Source organism: Pseudophryne corroboree, chromosome 7 (genome assembly GCF_028390025.1).
Source record: "Pseudophryne corroboree isolate aPseCor3 chromosome 7, aPseCor3.hap2, whole genome shotgun sequence".
Taxonomy (NCBI): Eukaryota; Metazoa; Chordata; class Amphibia; order Anura; family Myobatrachidae; genus Pseudophryne; species Pseudophryne corroboree.
In genome coordinates this window covers 196,622,138-196,642,174 of record NC_086450.1, presented here as the reverse complement: position 1 = coordinate 196,642,174, position 20,037 = coordinate 196,622,138, and the positions used below count along the sequence as shown (strand labels likewise).

The 20,037-nt window shown below is 47.9% G+C and overlaps 1 protein-coding gene across 2 annotated transcripts in view; it reads right to left on the bottom strand.

Annotated features, from left to right (window-relative positions):
• The window catches only part of AAMP (angio associated migratory cell protein), a 135,151-nt gene extending 115,326 nt beyond the window's left edge, over positions 1–19,825 (bottom strand). Inside the window, exons 1-6 of one of the 2 annotated variants that reach the window (XM_063933927.1) lie at positions 19,643–19,825; positions 19,014–19,218; positions 5,613–5,765; positions 4,037–4,156; positions 3,175–3,314; positions 418–562 (exon numbers count right to left, since the gene is read on the bottom strand). In XM_063933927.1, coding sequence (XP_063789997.1) covers positions 418–562; positions 3,175–3,314; positions 4,037–4,156; positions 5,613–5,765; positions 19,014–19,155 — 700 coding nt within the window. In that variant the 5' untranslated portion in view covers positions 19,156–19,218; positions 19,643–19,825. The remainder of the gene's footprint in view (positions 1–417; positions 563–3,174; positions 3,315–4,036; positions 4,157–5,612; positions 5,766–19,013; positions 19,219–19,642) is intronic. The other variant, XM_063933926.1, reaches the window with a different exon arrangement.
• Positions 19,826–20,037: the final 212 nt, after the last annotated feature.

Sequence of the window (20,037 nt, the reverse complement as noted above, 5' to 3'; positions counted from 1 at the left end):
GGAATATGTATAGGGGTTAGGTTCCTGTTTGCGTCTTTATTTATTTATTTTCTACATTAACTGCTCACAAATTATTTTGCAATTAAAATGATTGCATTTATTGGTGTAATACCTAATGCTTTAAAGACTTTGCAGTAAAATCTACCAATAGAAACCTCAAAAAAGAAGCAGTTGTTGCTATTTGGCAAGCTGTGAATAACATTCTTTAGCAACATCAGTAATGGAAACAATAAGTGCAGCCTAGTTTTTGTTCCATAGTTACAGATAAGGCTTAGGAAAGTCTTTCATTCACAACCTATCATATAGCAGCAATAGTATGTTTCTGATGTGCCAACAGGCAAGACAGAACTTCAAGTATCAGGAGTCATCTAATTAGATTGCGAGTATTAGGCCATATAATTTTTAAAATAATCTCACCATCAGGAAGGAACTGTCCACAGGTCGCTGGGCAGTTGGGCCCTTGGAAAGTCTTACACTCTCCACTGGGGACTTTCCACATCCAAGTATTGCCATCTGCAGTGCCAGCTAGTAACACATGAGCACAGGGGTGCCACTCTAGCCACTATGAGCAAAAAGAAAGGCAATTCTAGAGAAAAGTAACATGTAAAAGAGAAAAGAGGTGATAATAAATATAGTGTTACTAGGTGATTCATCACACCCTACGGGCGCTCTTCACACCGTCGCAAGGGTCTACGCCTCTTTAACCCCTCAATATTTTTATTATATGGAGTATTACCTCCAATCATAATTTTGTGAGTGGTTAAATATTGCACGGATAAAGAGTGTGGGATGGTTAAGCGGCCGTAGCCCTTGCGACGGCGTGAACATCGCACGCAGGGCACGATGACTCACCTAGTAGGTGCTGTGGTTGGGGGAGTGGCGGTTGCGGGGTGCCGCGGGTGGGGGAGGGGCCCAAAGGTGCTGCGAGTGGGGGAGTGAGTCCCGAGTCACAGCGGGTGGGGGAGGGGCAGGTGCAGAGGGGGCGCGGAGGGGTTCCAGAGGTGCTGCGGGTGGGGAAGGGGCGGATGGGGGAGGGGGTATGTAGATGTTGCTTGTGAGGGAGTGGCAGGTGTAGGGGGCCGCGGATAAAGTAGGGGGTCTGGAGGTGCTGTCCGTGGGGGCGGGATGTACTAACCTCTCCCGCTCCGGTATCTGGCTTATTGCATCCTGTGTGTTCTCCTCGGTAATAGGATCGCCGCCCGCTGCCCATAGTTTTCTCCTCACTGCGCTTCCGCCTCATCACCGTCGCGGCCACTCAGTCCTGAATTCTCCATAGCGATTGATCAGCGCTGTGCTCCCCCTGTCAGTCGCGCATGCGCACGTGTCTCTGCTGTGTGCCATAACCAGTGTGTGCATGCGCAGCTGACGGGGGGGAACACAGCGCTGATCAACTGCTACGGAGAGTTCAGGACTGAGTGGCCGCTGCGGTGATGAGGCGGAAGCGCAGCGAAGAGAAAACTATGGGCAGTGACGGGCAGCGGGTGGTGATCCTATTACCGAGGAGAACACACAGGACGCGTTAAGCCAGATACCGCAGTGGTAGAAGTTAGTACATCCCGCCCTGACTCCGCCCAGCATTGCGAATCCGCCCAGAGTTAGGAAATGAGGCACAGAGTCACAGATCTGGGCTAATATATAGGAGATTATATACAACAATTTCCACTTCCAATTTCTGTGAATGACTAGTTAAGCCTTTGCTATGGAGAAGACTACTCTTTCAAATAATGTGTCCCTTAGTAGTTATTGCCTTGTGATCACCAGACAATAACGTAAACCGTACAAAAAACAAAGCGGGGTATCCTAGATATTTTTTTTTTTGGTATCAAAATGATAGTGTCTAGATAGTCAATAGATAGACACCATCTGTTACACAGACATTAGATCGACAGGGTCAGAAGGTCGACATGAAAAGGTAGGTAGACACAGGTTTTTTTAAAATTTTACATGTTTTTGGACTTTTTCATACCTTCTCTATCCGTGTTGGCATAGAGTTGGTTATATAAACCTTGTGGTGAGCACAACAAGCCCAAAGCGAGCTCCGCGAGGGGATGCCTTTCTACAATTGGGGGTCCCAGATAACATAAAACTATCCACACAAACCCCAAAAATGCAAAAGAAATGGTGTCTACCTTTTTCATGTCGACCTCTTGACTGTCTAACATGTGGTGTCTATCTATTGACTATCTAACTAGACACTGTCTATTATATCACACTTTTTTATTTTTATTTTTTAATCACCCCATCCAAAAAGCTGCGGACCTATGTATTTTTGTGTCATTTAATATGAATAATGCGCATAATCCACAATAAACATCAGCATCAGGGTAAAGAGCAATGCATCGGGGCTAATTGGATAGCCCATGGCAAACCAATTAGGGTAAATTACCATGGCGAATTAGATACCCCACAAAGTGGAAAATTGAAAATACAAAGCTCTTCTGAAAAAAAAAACAAAGCTATATTTGTTGTGGGGGCGGCATAAAAATAAAATCAGTGCTATTAATGTTGGAATGTGACTAGCACCAACACTGAAAGATGGCATCAGCACAGAGGTAAGAAACCCTTCAACAGTGAATGGGTGAAGTTAGCCATAAACATGAAGAGCTGGTAAAACTGGTAGTTTAAATAGGACAGGAAATGGTGTTTTTGATTTTAAAATAATGAGATTGTACCGCAACCCTCATTAACACTCTGGTTTTGACAGCAATAATTATTGGAAGAATCATGTTTTTGTGAATTTGCAGTAGGATAGGTCGAATTGCGGGAGTGTGCAAACCCGCTTTTCATGATAATATTTTGGCGATGTCCTCAAAAAGTCAGTGTGTAGTAAATTACTGCGTTATCACTGCTAATTGAATTCCTCCTATAGTCCTTTTATTGTACTGAACAAAAAGCCTTATTGGCAGGTAATCTCCATCTCTGTGGGACTAGAGCACACAGTATATAAATATTAGATGGGGCAATTTTGTGGTCCTTACAAATGATCAAATCTGTTGTATTGTAAAATGCAGGCATCTAAAAATACTATAACAAAATAATTGCTCTTTATGTGGGTATTACAACCTTACAGCAACTAAACATTTTCTGATCACAATGAAGGGCTGCAAGAGTACGCATCTACAGACGTGTTTATCAGGAAGGACAAGGAAGCAGAGAATATCTGAGAGTCCTCACCTCTAGGTCACCCACTTCAAATGACCAGATCTCCTGTCCACCCTCCACCTTCCACACCTTGATGAGACCACTCATGTCCCCAGTAGCCACCATGGTGGAATCATAATTAAACACTGCACAAGTAACAGAGTCCTTGTGACCTGGAAAGAGGAAAACAAAATCAGGCTACACCTCTAGAACAAGGATGGTAGAATTGTTAGACATTTTAAAAAATAAAATAAGTGTAGTTATCAACCCAGCTACCAAAAGGACGGGTCTCTCACCTGGCACCTCATGTATTACTGGGAACCCCAGGTGAGAAACTAACTTCCATATCATGCTGTCACTACAATTTGCCCATGATACAGTTTAAAGTTCAAGCAAAAATAATTGGCGCTGGGACATTGAAATCTAAATTATACTTATGTGCAAAAGTGGTAAGATCTGGGCCAGCCCCAACACTGTTTTGTCCATTTCATTTGAGGTTCCAGGAGAGGAAAGCAGAGCGGAGGAGGGAAAACTGGGAAATCACATCAACCCAAACTGTCCTGGTAAGGAAGGCAGTTAATGGTTGCTAAAACCCCGCTACCTTAAAATTGGAATAGTCTTTAATATAGGTCCATAAATTATTACCGAAATATTTAGAATGACTTCTTATGACATCTCCCCACCCCAACTCAGGGGAACAGACGCCTGATAACCAGGCAACCCACAAATTTATACAGGCCAAGAGTCCTAGAATCTGAACCTGGAGCACCAGGAATGGTTTGTGGCACATGCATAGAAACACTACCCTGAGTCATAGTGCATGAAAGTTGAGTTATCTTCTGTACTTCATAAAAATAATCTGTCTCCCAAATTTAGACATCAGTTCAACATTTACCTGTGCATTCAAAGAGTGTCTCTCCATCACTGATCCTCCAAACGTAGGCTTTGTCATCCTCTCCTCCAGTCACAGCAAGACTGCTCTCCTTGGGGTCCAGGCTGACACAGAATACAGAGGCTATAAAGAAATGTGCAGTGAGATAATGTGTTTATTACACAAACATATACACATAAAGATGTGTCTCATATATCATTGCTACAGTCTCACCAAACAGCCGCTATCACGCACCAGGTCCCATAATGCTCTGCTAGTCAGATGTCTTTTTGCGGAAAATACGTCTTAGTCTCAATGTGACGCGACAGTTGTATATCTGCGTTCAGAGTCTCTGAATTCACATATAAAGTGCTACGATGCAGCAGCCAAAACTTTTTCCATGACAAGTGGTTACAAATTAAGACTAAGCAGCTATGGAGTAATATAGGCTATGAATCATCTTGCTATCATGTTAGTTAGCTACACACTACACATATACACTCAATACATACAGGTTCCGCCTCCTGTCAGGACCCTGAACAGAAGTCGCAAGATGGCTGCCACCCGCCTGTCAGCAGCACTGCAGTCAGGAACATGCAGTCAACAGCCAAATGGTATTAGTTCCCTCAGCACACTGCATCCCATGACACTGACTGGTAACCACTTGCCCACCCCCACCCTACCAGCCTATTTCTATTTGAAATTTAAATCACTTACAATTTCTCATTAGGATAGTTTGGAATTACAATAAACAAAGCGCAAGGCCAGTCCTTTAAATGTCGTCAGTGTGTAATTCTGCAGCAAGGTCTTCTCACATGGTCAGATATACAAGGGTCTCTCACATATTGGTAATGCCACCAATTAAATCACACTCATAAACAATGACCGTAATATGACACGTAATGTTGTTTACAATCCGTTATTTACAAACTTAAAAAATTGGTAAACAATAAGAAAACAAAATTTTTACTACAGAAGACAATTAGGGGGGTATTTAATTAGCTTAAGCATTTTCAAAGCTATCGAATTTACCCCCCTGCGTATTCAATTGCGGGCCATTTTCACCCGTTTTTAAGGCATTTTCACACACAAAAAAAAGAAAAAGAAATGAAAAGGCATTGTTGAAAAATACCTCAAAATCTTCCAAAAAAAATGGACTACGTCTTCCTAGGCGCAGGTGCAAAAACATGTGGAAGACGTAGTCCATTTTTTCGAAGATTTTGAGGTATTTTTCAACAATGCCTTTTAATTTTTTTCTTTTTTGAGTGTGAAAATGCCTTAAAAACGGTGAAAATGGCACGCATTAAATACCCCCCTAAGAATGGCCCGCAATTAAATACCCCAAGACAAAAAAAAAAAAAAAAAAGTATTGTTGAATAAAAATTAATAATCACTCAGCATCACTGAATAAAATGAATCACTCTGCACTGACTAATAAGACACTACAAGTAATTTAAAAAAAAATACTAAATCACTATTCTGCCTCTTATCCATTCCTCATTAATTGTTAATAACAGTAATTAACAGAGTAAAGGTCAGTCTAGTACCATCAATCGGCAGACAGAAACGGTCAGTGTTAAAGGACAACCTCGCCGATTACCTGTGTGTTTAGAGAAAGTCAACTCGCTGTCATCATGAGGCTCAGCTCCTTCCTCCACACCTTCATCCTCCGTCTCCCACTCATCCCCTGCCATTTCTCGATCTTCAGGTTCATCTGCAAAATCCACATCTTCCATGTCGCTGGCAAGATCATCTGATAAGAGAAGCCCATTAATGGGATTGGGACCCACTCTAAACAGCTTCATAATATCACTACAGGAAAGACAACTTCACAGTGATGTAAGGAAAACTATCAGACCATTATGGAACTACATGACCTGCCAGCCTGAGACTTGTAGCTCTCCAGTTGTTAGAGAACTAAATTTTGCCTCTTGCAGCACATGGATCCAGGAATCAGTACCATAATTAGACATTTTGATGCCCTGTGCCAGAAAAAAATAAATAAGAATTTACTTACCGATAATTCTATTTCTCGTAGTCCGTAGTGGATGTTGGGAACTCCGTAAGGACCATGGGGAATAGCGGCTCCGCAGGAGACTGGGCACAAAAGTAAAGCTTTAGGACTACCTGGTGTGCACTGGCTCCTCCCCCTATGACCCTCCTCCAAGCCTCAGTTAGGATACTGTGCCCGGACGAGCGTACACAATAAGGAAGGATTTTGAATCCCGGGTAAGACTCATTACCAGCCACACCAATCACACCGTACAACTTGTGATCTGAACCCAGTTAACAGCATGATAACACAGGAGCCTCTGGAAAGATGGCTCACAACAACAATAACCCGATTTAGTTAACAATAACTATGTACAAGTATTGCAGACAATCCGCACTTGGGATGGGCGCCCAGCATCCACTACGGACTACGAGAAATAGAATTATCGGTAAGTAAATTCTTATTTTCTCTGACGTCCTAGTGGATGCTGGGAACTCCGTAAGGACCATGGGGATTATACCAAAGCTCCCAAACGGGCGGGAGAGTGCGGATGACTCTGCAGCACCGAATGAGAGAACTCCAGGTCCTCCTCAGCCAGAATATCAAATTTGTAGAATTTAGCAAACGTGTTTGCCCCTGACCAAGTAGCTGCTCGGCAAAGTTGTAAAGCCGAGACCCCTCGGGCAGCCGCCCAAGATGAGCCCCCTTCCTTGTGGAATGGGCTTTTACAGATTTTGGCTGTGGCAGGCCTGCCACAGAATGTGCAAGCTGAATTGTACTACAAATCCAACGAGCAATAGTCTGCTTAGAAGCAGGAGCACCCAGCTTGTTGGGTGCATACAGGATAAACAGGGAGTCAGATTTTCTGACTCCAGCCGTCCTGGAAACATATTTTCAGGGCCCTGACAACGTCCAGCAACTTGGAGTCATCCAAGTCCCTAGTAGCCGCAGGTACCACAATAGGCTGGTTCAGGTGAAACGCTGAAACCACCTTAGGGAGAAATTGTGGACGAGTCCTCAATTCTGCCCTGTCCGTATGAAAAATCAGGTAAGGGCTTTTATAAGATAAAGCCGCCAATTCTGACACGCGCCTGGCCGAAGCCAGGGCCAACAGCATGACCACTTTCCATGCGAGATATTTCAAATCCACAGATTTAAGCGGTTCAAACCAATGTGATTTTAGGAACCCCAAAACTACATTGAGATCCCAAGGTGCCACTGGAGGCACAAAAGGAGGCTGTATATGCAGCACCCCCTTGACAACGTCTGAACTTCATGAACTGAAGCCAGTTCTTTTCGGAAGAAAATCGACAGGGCCGAAATCTGAACCTTAATGGATCCTAATTTTAGGCCCATAGACACTCCTGTTTGCAGGAAATGCAGGAATCGACCCAGTTGAAATTCCTCCTTTGGGGCCTTCCTGGCCTCGCACCACGCAACATATTTCCGCCAAATGCGGTGATAATGCTTTGCGGTCACATCCTTCCTGGCTTTGATCAGGGTAGGAATGACTTCTTCCGGAATGCCTTTTTCCTTCAGGATCCGGCGTTCAACCGCCATGCCGTCAAACGCAGCCGCGGTAAGTCTTGGGACAGACAGGGTCCTTGCTGGAGCAGGTCCCTTCTTAGAGGTAGAGGCCACGGGTCCTCTGTGAGCATCTCTTGAAGTTCCGGGTACCAAGTCCTTCTTGGCCAATCCGGAGCCACGAGTATAGTTCTTACTCCTCCCTGTCTTATAATTCTCAGTACCTTGGTATGAGAGGCAGAGGAGGGAAACACATACACTGACTGGTACACCCATGGTGTTACCAGAGCGTCCACAGCTATTGCCTGAGGGTCCCTTGACCTGGCGCAATACCTGTCCAATTTTTTGTTGAGGCGGGACGCCATCATGTCCACCTTTGGTTTTTTCCAACAGTTTACAATCATGTGGAAGACTTCTGGGTGAAGTCCCCACTCTCCCGGGTGGAGGTCGTGCCTGCTGAGGAAGTCTGCTTCCCAGTTGTCCACTCCCGGAATGAACACTGCCAACAGTGCTATCACATGATTTTCCGCCCAGCGAAGAATCCTTGCAGCTTCTGCCATTGCCCTCCTGCTTCTTGTGCCGCCCTGTCTGTTCACGAGAAAAGGATTTACCGGTAGGTATTAAAATCCTATTTTCTCTTACGTCCTAGAGGATGCTGGGGACTCCAAAAGGACCATGGGGTCTATACCAAAGCTCCAGACCGAGCGGGAGAGTGCACCGATTGAGCAAACATGAGGTCCTCATCAGCCAGGGTATCAAACTTGTAGAAATTAGCAAAAGTGTTTGAACCCGACCACGTAGCTGCTCGGCAAAGCTGAAGCGCCGAGACTCCTCGGGCAACCGCCCAAGATGAGCCCACCTTCCTGGTATAATGGGCTTTCACTGACCTCAGCAACGGCAAACCAGCCGTAGAATGAGCATGCCGAATTGTATTACAGATCCAGCGGGCAATAGTCTGCTTGGAAGCAGGAGCCCAAATTTTGTTGGGGGCATATAGGACAAACAGAGCCTCTGATTTCCTAATTTGAGCCGTTCTGGCGACAAATTTTCAAAGCTCTGACTACATCGAAAGATTTGGAAACGGCCAAGGCATCCGTAGCCACAGGCACCACAATAGGTTGGTTTATGTGAAACGAAGAAACCACCTTCAGCAGAAATTGTTGACGAGTTCTCAATTCCGCTCTATCCACATGGAAAATAAAATAGGGGCTCTTGTGAGACAAAGCCGCCAATTCAGACACTCGTCTTGCGGACGCCAAGGCCAAAAGCATGACCACTTTCCCAGTGAGAAATTTCAACTCAACCTTTCGCAAAGGTTCAAACCAGTGAGACATAAGAAATTGCAACACCACGTCAAGATCCCATGGTGCCACAAACGGAGGATGGATGTGCAGTACTCCCTTCACGAACGTCTGAATCTCTGGAAGGGCGGCCAATTCTTTTTGAAAGAAAATAGACAAAGCCGAAATCTGCACTTTAATGGAACCTAATTTCAGGCCTGCATCCACACCTGCCTGCAAAAAATGGAGGAATCGACCCAGCTGAAACTCCTCCGTAGGAGCCTTCTTGGCTTCACACCAAGACACATACTTCCTCCAAATACGGTGATAATGCTTCACCGTGACCTACTTTCTAGCTTTAAGCAGAGTGGGGATGACTTCCCCAGGAATACCCTTTCGAGCAAGGATTTAGCATTCAACCTCCACGCCGTCAAACGCAACCGCGGTAAGTCCTGGAAGACGCACGGCCCCTGTAGTAACAGATCCTCGCTGAGAGGAAGAGGCCAGGGATCTTCTAGGAGCAATTCCTGAAGATCCGGATACTAGGCCCTCCGTGGCCAATCTGGAACAATGAGTACCGCCTGAACCCTTGTTGTTCTTATGATCCTTATCACTTTTGGAATGAGTGGAAGTGGAGGGAACACATATACCGACTGAAACACCCATGGAGTTACCAGGGCGTCCACTGCACTGGCTTGAGGGTCCCTCGACCTGGAACAATATCTCTGAAGCTTCTTGTTGAGGCGAGATGCCATCATGTCTATTTGAGGAATTCCCCAACGACTTGTCACTTCTGCAAAAACCTCTTGATGAAGACCCCACTCTCCTGGATGGAGGTGGTGTCTGCTGAGGAAATCTGCTTCCCAGTTGTCCACGCCCGGAAGGAAGAGCGCTGACAGAGCGCTTACATGTTTTTCCGCCCAGCTGAGAACTTTTGTGGCCTCCGCCATCGCCGCTCTGCTCTTTGTTCCACCCTGGCGGTTTATGTACGCCACCTCTGTTACGTTGTCCGACTGAATCAGGACAATCGAAGAAAGTGTTCTGCTTGCAGAAGGCCGTTGTAGATGGCTCTTAATTCCAGAACGTTTATGTGCAGACAAGCTTCCTGGCTTGACCATTTTCCCTGGAAATTTTTTCCCTGTGTGACTGCTCCCCAGCCTCAGAGACTTACATCCGTGGTCACCAGGACCCAATCCTGGATCCCGAATCTGCGTCCCTCTAGGAGGTGAGAACTTTGAAGCCACCACAGGAGAGATATTCTGGTCCTGAAGATAGGCTTATTTTCCAGTGCATGTGCAGGTGAGACCCGGACCACTTGTCCAACAGGTCCCACTGAAATACCCGGGCATGAAACCTGCCAAATGGAATGGCTTTGTAAGCTGCAACCATCTTCCCCAGCACCCGAGTGCATTGATGAATCGACACTCTTGCTGGTTTCAGAATCTCCTTGACCATGGTCTGGATTTCCATAGCTTTTTCCGCTGGGAGAAACACTCTCTGCAGTTCAGTGTCCAGGATCATGCCGAAGAAGGACAGCCGAGTTGTCGGAATCAACTGTGACTTTGGCCAATTTAGAATCCAACCATGTTGTTGCAGAACTGTCAGGGAGAGAGCCACGCTTCTTAGCAACTGCTCCTTTGATCTTGCCTTCATCAGGAGATCGTCCAAGTACGGGATAATTGTGACACCCTGTTTGCGTAGGAGTACCATCATTTCCGCCATTACTTTGGTGAAGACCCTCGGGCCGTGGAAAGACCAAACAGCAACGTCTGAAATTGGTAATGACAATCCTGGACCGCAAACCTCAGGAAAGCTTGATGTGGAGGATATATTGGGACATGTAAGTAGGCATCTTTTATGTCGACTGACGCCATAAAATCCCCCTCTTCCAGACTGGAGATCACTGCTCGAAGAGATTCCATCTTGAATTTGAAACTTTTCAAATATAGATTTAGGGATTTTAGGTTCAGGATCGGTCTGACCGAGCCATCCGGCTTTGGTACGACAAATAGGCTCGAATAAAACCCTTCTCCATGTTTAGACGGGGGTCCCGTGACAATGACACGCTGTGGACACAGCTTTTGTATCGCAGCACGCATTACTTCCCTTTCTGGGATAGAAACTGGCAAGGCTGATTTGAAAAATCGGTGGGGGGGGCACGTCTTGAAACTCCAGTTGCACCAGCGTCATGCGGTGTACTTGGCAGAAGCCGGGGAGGACTTCTGCTCCTGGGAGCCTGGCTCAGCAGGCAACCTTTTTCCCCTTCCTCTACCTTTAGAGGCAAGGAAGGACGACCCTCTTCCTTTTTTGTATTTATTAGGCCGAAAGGACTGCATCTGATAATGCGGCGTCTTTTTCTGTTGTGTAGGAACATAAGGAAGAAAAGATTACTTACCCGCTGTAGCTGTAGACACCAGATCAGCGAGGCCGTCACCAAACAAGACAATACCTTTATATGGGAGAGCCTCCATAGTTTTCTTAGAGTCTGCATCAGCATTCCATTGATGAATCCACAGCGCTCTCCTGGCCGAGACTGCCATAGCATTGGCCCTTGATCCCAAGAGGCCAATATTCCTCGCCGCATCCTTTAGGTAAACTGCAGCGTTCCCCGATATAACCGAGAGTCAAAAGAATGCTATCCCTATCCAGGGTATCCATGTCAGATGCCAAATTATCTGCCCACTTACCAACAGCACTACTCACCCATGCAGACGCCACGGCAGGTCTGAGCAGCGCACCCGTAGTGACATAAATGGATTTTAAGGTAGTTTCCTGCTTACGATCCGCAGGGTCCTTTAGGGCTGCCTTGTCAGGAGACGGAAGCACCACCTTTTTGGACAGTCGTGATAGAGCCTTGTCCACATTGGGAGATGACTCCCACTTTTCCCTGTCGTCAGAGGGGAAAGGATATGCCATTAGAATTCTCTTGGGAATCTGCCACCTTTTGTCAGGAGATTCCCAAGCTTTTTCACAAAGAGTATTCAGCTCATGAGAGGGGGAAACGTCACCTCAGGCTTTTTTCCCTTATACAAACAAACCCTTGTATCAGGAACAGTAAGTACCTCTGAAATATGTAAAACGTCTTTAATTGCCACAATCATGTACTGAATACTCTTAACCAGTTTCGAATTTAAACTGGCCTCACTAAAGTCGACACTGGAATCAGAGTCCGTGTCGGTATCAGTATCCGCCATCTGGGTAAATTAACGCTTTTGTGACCCCGAGGGGGTCTGGACCTGAGACAAGGCGTCCTCCATGGATTTTCTCCACTATTGTGTCTGAGAATCAGATTTATCCAGCCTTTTTTGTCAATAACGCCACATTCGCATTCAATGTACTCAACATATCCACCCAATCAGCAGTCGGCGGTGCCGACAGAGTCACTCCCAGCACCTTATCCGCCCCCACAGCAACCTCCTCCGGGGAGGAGCACTCAGCCTCAGACATGTCGGCACACACGTACCGACACACACCAACACACTGGCAATAGGGGACAGACCCATGAAAAGCCTGTTAGAGACACACAGAGGGAGTTTACCAGCTCACACCCCAGCGCCTATCCCGGTACTGAGAGCAAATACACACTGCCTCAGACCTGTTTGTGCTGTGTATTATCAATCAATCGCACCAAATTACTGTCCCCCCCCCCCTTTTGCTCCCTGTTACTTGTGCAGGAGAGTGGAGGTCTCGGGCCAGCGTCTCTGCATCCTGTGTAAGAGAAAATGGCGCTGGTAAGCTGTGAGGGCTAAGCCACGCCCCCTCACCGGCACGCTGTAGTCCCGCTCAAATGTAAAATATTAATACTGGCGGGGGCTATATCAAGTGCCTAGGCACTTCTGATATATATATTTTGGCCAGATTTATTGTCTAACTCCAGCAATCATGCTGCCCAGGGCGCCCCCCCTGCGCCCTGCAAGTGCCACCATAAGTGTGTGTGGGAGCATGGCGCGCAGCGCGGTACCTCATCACTGAAGTCTTCTGCAGTCACTGAAGTCTTCTGTTCTTCTTTATACTCACCCGGCTTCTTTCTTCTGGCTCTGTGAGGGGGTTGACGGCACGGCTCCGGGAACAAGCAGCTAGGCGCACCAAGTGATCAAACCCTCTGGAGCTAATGGTGTCCAGTAGCCTAAGAAGCAGAGCCTTTGAACTCAGAAAAAGTAGGTCTGCTCCTCTCCCCTCACTCCCACGAAGCAGGGAGCCTGTAGCCAGGTCTCCCTGAAAATAAAAAACCTAACAAAGTCTTTTCAGAGAAACTCAGGAGAGCTCCCCTAGTGTGTGTCCAGTCTCTCTGGGCACAGAATCTAACTGAGGTCTGGAGGAGGGGCATAGAGGGAGGAGCCAGTTCACACCCATTCAAAGTCTTATAGTGTGCCCATGTCTCCTGCGGATCCAGTCTATACCCCATGGTCCTTTTGGAGTCCCCAGCATCCTCTAGGACGTAAGAGAAATAATTGGTCCCCCCCACTGCATGTCCGAAACAGGGATAGCACACCCTATAGGCATGCGTCAAAAAGAAAGAGCCATAACTTTGTGTACATAGAACATAGCTGCTTAAATTGGGTCAGAGTATACTCTCACTGCCTAAAGGTACTATTTAATCAATGAGGGGGTGAAACACTGCCGCAGGGAGTTTGGGGACCCTTGTGTTGTATCGACTAATTGCTTGCTGGTTTATGGTACCTCCTAAGTTCCGGAGCTAAGTCCACAACTTAACTTACAGCTTTATTTGCAGTCTGACAAAATCACATAGTGCACAGCGGTCAACTTGTATGGCTTCTGCCATGGACAGTTCATTTCCATTGATCGTCATGCTGCCTCTTCAGCCATGTCCCACTCCAGCCAGCCGTGTGTGGCTCCGTCTTACATATCATGCAGTCAGTCCATCCCAGCAGGGATGGACTGTTCAGTGTGATTTGGTAGAGGGAAGGGAGGACGACAGGTGCCGGGCAAGCTGGGGCAGAGTGATGTGGAGAAAAGCGTGCAGCAGATGCTTCAGTCCGATATGTGATTGGGTGCAGGGCCCATACCAACTGCACCCCCTGCACCCACGGTAGCTACTGTACATCCTTGCACGCATCCTTGTATAATGGGAAATGTAGTTTCACTCAGACATGTTGTATGCGATCCTAGTCTGTCATGACTACATTACCAAGTAGAGTGCCAAGCGCCCTCTGTCATCCCTGCATTGTTCAAGCCTCTCACCGGTAGACGCTGCTCTCCTCGGCTCATGCTCGCTGCACGTTGTAATGTGTAATGGTAGTGGTGTGCTCGGCAGAGAAGGAGCCGTTCGCATTGCTACTATACACTGCAGCAGGTGCTGGCCAGTACACAACAACGGGTGGCGGCGCAGGATTGCAGGTGGATATGAACGGTGTAGCACCCACAGGGAAAATACGCTGTGTGCCAAACACGATCCACACCACCCTAGCTACAGCCAGTGGCGTAACTACAGCCCCCGCCACCAGTGCGGAGGCTTAGAGACGCCAGGCTTGGAGGTGCTTAGCCATCCGCATGTAAATCTGTTAAATGTCCCTCCCAAAATCGCCACCACCTTGGAGGAGACAGATGCTAGAGGTCATACTTGACCTCTAACGTCTGACAGGGAACAGGGAAGTGTCGGGAGTGCTTAGCGCTGGCGCCTGCTGCCAACTAGAATTACACCCCTGGCAAGGATAATGGAACCCACAGCATGAAACCCCCGGCAACGAGCAGGTAACTTAAAAGTAATTAGAAGACACCTGTGTGACACAATGTGTATGGGCCATTGTAATGTGTTGCACAATGTATGAGGGGCATTACTATAAGGAGGAAAAAATAAGATTTTACTCACCGGTAAATCTATTTCTCGTAGTCCGTAGTGGATGCTGGGACTCCGTAAGGACCATGGGGAATAGCGGCTTCGCAGGAGACTGGGCACAACTAAAGAAAGCTTTAGGACTACCTGGTGTGCACTGGCTCCTCCCACTATGACCCTCCTCCAGACCTCAGTTAGGATACTGTGCCCGGAAGAGCTGACACAATAAGGAAGGATTTTGAATCCCGGGTAAGACTCATACCAGCCACACCAATCACACCGTATAACTCGTGATACTATACCCAGTTAACAGTATGAATAATAACTGAGCCTCTCAACAGATGGCTCAACAATAACCCTTTAGTTAGGCAATAACTATATACAAGTATTGCAGACAATCCGCACTTGGGATGGGCGCCCAGCATCCACTACGGACTACGAGAAATAGATTTACCGGTGAGTAAAATCTTATTTTCTCTGACGTCCTAGTGGATGCTGGGAACTCCGTAAGGACCATGGGGATTATACCAAAGCTCCCAAACGGGCGGGAGAGTGCGGATGACTCTGCAGCACCGAATGAGAGAACTCCAGGTCCTCCTCAGCCAGGGTATCAATTTTGTAGAATTTAGCAAACGTGTTTGCCCCTGACCAAGTTGCAGCTCGGCAAAGTTGGAAAGCCGAGACCCCTCGGGCAGCTGCCCAAGATGAGCCCACCTTCCTTGTGGAATGGGCTTTTACAGATTTTGGCTGCGGTAGTCCAGCCGCAGAATGCGCCAGCTGAATTGTGCTACAAATCCAGCGAGCAATAGTCTGCTTAGAAGCAGGAGCACCCAGTTTGCTGGGTGCATACAGGATAAACAGCGAGTCAGTTCTCCTGACTCTAGCCGTCCTGGAAACATAATTTTTCAAGGTCCTGACTACGTCCAGTAACCTGGAATCCTCCAAGTCCCTAGTAGCCGCAGGCACTACAATAGGTTGGTTCAAGTGAAAAGCTGATACCACCTTAGGGAGAAACTGGGGACGAATCCTCAATTCTGCCCTATCCATATGGAAAATCAGATAAGGACTTTTATATGACAAAGCCGCCAATTCTGATACACGCCTGGCCGAAGCCAAGGCCAATAACATGACCACTTTCCGCGTGAGATATTTTAGATCCACGGTTTTTAGTGGCTCACACCAATGTGATTTTAAGAAACTCAACACCACGTTGAGAACCCAAGGTGCCACTGGAGGCACAACCGGGGGCTGAATATGCAGCACTCCTTTTACAATGTCTGAACTTCAGGTACTGAAGCAAGTTCTTTCTGGAAGAAAATCGACAGAGCCGAGATCTGTACCTTAATGGAGCCTAATTTTAGGCCCATAGACACTCCTGCTTGTAGGAAATGCAGAAATCGACCTAGTTGAAATTCCTCTGTTGGGGCCTTTTTTGGCCTCACACCAAGCAACATATTTTCGCCATATGCGGTGATAATGTTTTGCAGTTACATCTTTCCTGGCTTGAATCAGCGTAGGAATGACTTCCTCCGGAATGCCCTTTTCCTTTAGGATCCGGCGTTCAACCGCCATGCCGTCAAAACGTAGCCGCGGTAAGTCTTGGAACAGACAGGGCCCCTGCTGCCGCAGGTCCTGTCTGAGCGGCAGAGGCCATGGGTCCTCTGATATAATTTCTTGAAGTTCTGGGTACCAAGCTCTTCTTGGCCAATCCGGAACCACGAGTATCGTTCTTACTCCTCGCCTTCCTATTATTCTCAGTACCTTTTGTATGAGAGGCAGAGGGGGGAACACATAAACCGACTGGTACACCCACGGTGTTACCAGAGCGTCCACAGCTATCGCCTGATGGTCCCTTGACCTGGCGCAATATCTTTTATAGCTTTTTGTTGAGGCGGGACGCCATCATGTCCACCTGTGGCCTTTCCCAATGGTGTACAATCCTTTGGAAGACTTCTGGATGAAATCCCCACTCTCCCGGGTGGAGGTCGTGTCTGCTGAGAAGATCTTCTTCCCAGTCGTCCACTCCGGGAATGAACACTGCTGACAGTGTGAACACATGATTTTCCGCCCATCGGAGAATCCTTGTGGCTTCTGCCATCGCCATCCTGCTTCTTGTGCCGCCCCTTTGGTTTACATGGGCGACTGCCGTGATGTTGTCTGATTGGATCAGTACCGGCTGGTTTTGAAGCAGAGGCCTTGCCTGACTCAGGGCATTGTAAATGGCACTCAGTTCCAGAATATTTATGTGTAGGGAAGTTACCTGACTTGACTTTTTATTGCTGCTCAGGGCGCCCCCCCCAAGCGCCCTGCACCCTCAGTGACCGGAGTGTGAAGTGTGTATGAGGAGCAATGGCGCACAGCTGCAGTGCTGTGCGCTACCTTGGTGAAGACTGATGTCTTCTGCCGCCGATTTTCCGGACCTCTTCTTGCTTCTGGCTCTGTAAGGGGGACGGCGGCGCGGCTCCGGGACCGAATACCAAGGCTGGGCCTGCGGTCGATCCCTCTGGAGCTAATGGTGTCCAGTAGCCTAAGAAGCCCAAGCTGGCTGCAAGCAGGCAGGTTCGCTTCTTCTCCCATTAGTCCCTCGCTGCAGTGAGCCTGTTGCCAGCAGGTCTCACTGAAAATAAAAAACCTAATTCTATACTTTCTTTCTAGAAGCTTAGGAGAGCCCCTAGTGTGCATCCAACCTCGGCCGGGCACAAAATCTAACTGAGGCTTGGAGGAGGGTCATAGTGGGAGGAGCCAGTGCACACAAGGTGACCTAAAGCTTTCTTTAGTTGTGCCCAGTCTCCTGCGGAGCCGCTATTCCCCATGGTCCTTACGGAGTTCCCAGCATCCACTAGGACGTCAGAGAAACACAGTGGGCTAGGTACTGATTTAAGTATAAGTCCCACAATACTTGCCGTTTGTGAGTGTCCCTGTGTGCAAAGGATGACAGGCAGCGTTTTTTCCCCCCCAGCTTGCTGTGGCAGTGCAGGAGAGAACAGCGCCAGTGTGATCGAAAGGCTAGCTGGGGCGGGGCTAGTGGAATGCAGCCCTGGGACTCAGAGTGCGAAAAAAACACCCGCCCACGGGAGCAGGCAGGGGCGGAGCTACAGGGCAAAGAGGAAGGGAAAATAGCAGCGCTCTGTTTCGGGGGCAGAGCTTAGCGGCGCCGGACAGTGGAACCCCTTGTAGCCCCAAGAGTCTCCACACCAGCGCCTGCAGGGTAGGCCAGCGCCGCAGCACACAGTACCCAACTAAAACTTACAAATAAAGTAAAAATCATTAAGCTACAATAAGGGCTGTTTACGTGCCAACTGCCCCAACCAACCTGTAATCCCATGGTCCAGTGTTCCCCAGCCTTGCCGATAAAAGAAAGTGACATATCCGAAGATATTTAGACCATAAGAAATTTCCTGGAAGTCTAACTAGGTGGACTAAATTGCTGAGAGTTTATTTGGTGTGATAGAGACAACGCATGGATCTAGTACTTGTCCTGAATGTATGTGAATGAGGCAAAGACTATATACCAGGCATGTCCAAAGTCCAGCCCAGGGGCCAATTGCGACCCGTGCTCACATTTCCACTGGCCAACAGCCTGCCCTGCTTGTTTATTACTGATCGCCGCGCTGACACTCAGCCCGCTATCTCTCAGGCACACTGCCTTTGCTTCTTCCGCCGCACTGACACTCCCGGCCCGTGGCTGTCAGCCGTGCTACACGGTGACTGACAGCCATCTTCCCCTTCTCTGCGTGCAGACTATAAGCTGGTCTGCTGATGATCTGGTGAGACAGGAGGGCTGGGGTTGCCTCTCCCGCCAAGACAAACCCAGCCCTCCTAAGTGTATGAATCTATAAAAGGAGACACCAGGGAGGAACATCACATTGGCCGTCTTTACTACTGCTCCGCAGCAGTCTGTGGTGATCAGCAGTCTCAATAAGTTCAGTGCTTCACCCCCTCATAGGTGTTCTGGACTAAAGCATTTTCACTTGTAAGTAGTTCTCCAATGTGTATCCGGAAGCACTGCTGGGGGCACGCAATGCGTATCCGGCAGCACTGCTGGGGGCAAGCAATGCGTATCCGGGGGCACGCAATGCGTATCCGGCAGCACTGCTGGGGGCACGCAATGCGTATCCGGCAGCACTGCTGGGGGCACGCAATGCGTATCCGGCAGCACTGCTGGGGGCACGCAATGCGTATCCGGCAGCACTGCTGGGGGCACGCAATGCGTATCCGGCAGCACTGCTGGGGGCATTTGTGTATCTGGTCGGCCCCCACACATTTTCACCTCACCAAATCTGGCCCTCTTTGCAAAAAGTTTGGACACCCCTGCTATATACCAAACATAAAAAACTCAACACAAAATCCAAACCTCTACCTCTAAAACATATTGTGGCACATAGCAACTGCTGATCATTACATGTGTACCTGGATCTGGTTCTGCATCATTTAACTCAAGCACTTCTATGATCTCTTCATCGCCATGGAACACGGCGGCGGCAGCAGCAGCACCTTCCTCTGGCTCTGGGCTTGGTGATCCAGACCCACCACCGTCACCAGCTCCATCCATGGTATTTGGCACAATAGGACACAGGTTGGCAGAGTCACCTGTATAAATTATGGCGGACACAAGCTGGTAATGAGAGACAACGTCAGGACAAGAACTTACCATGATATATGACTACACTGATAATTAAGCAGGCTTGGAATACTGCCAAACCAATAAAGTCAAAACATGCGACAATTACTGTAACATTTAGAAAACCTGTCACTCTGAAGCTATCATGGCACATTGGGAGCTGTAGTTACCCAACAGGAAAACCACATGTTGCCTGTCTTTTCTGTGATTTAGTCACGGATAGCAATGTATTACTGATACTGTAACATGTCATTTCTATGCATCCATGCATGTTATTATAATAACCCTCATACAGAAGGGTGTGAATGTGTGACGCCTACAAGCAGATGACCCCCTTGTCAACTGTGTCAGTTAGCAGCCTGATCACCAGACCAGGAAGGGGCCCATGTTACTATGCACAAGGGGAGGAGGGACTTACCTACAGCAGAAACCCTGAGATCAGACCCGCATCCAGCGTGGAAGATGAGCAGCTACTGTAATGATAATTACTATAATATTGCAGCATAAAATCTCCGGCCTGCAGCAACAACGTAACAACACACGTGGGCACTCCTCCTTCTCCAAGCAGCCAGCTCAACTTAACTTGATAATCAGCTGGGACGCAGGCCGTACACTCCATAGCCAATGACAATCCAGAGTGACACATCCCAGCCAATTGGAAGCCACCCGCTCCCAGCAAGTCAGAATGACAGCGCCAAAGCGTGGACGTAAACAAGGATACATACGCAGGCGCGGCGCGGTGCCCTCTGGGATTTGTAGTTGTGGACTGTGCAGCTGCTTCGCTTTGGTTGATGCTAGATTCAAGTGGCCTAA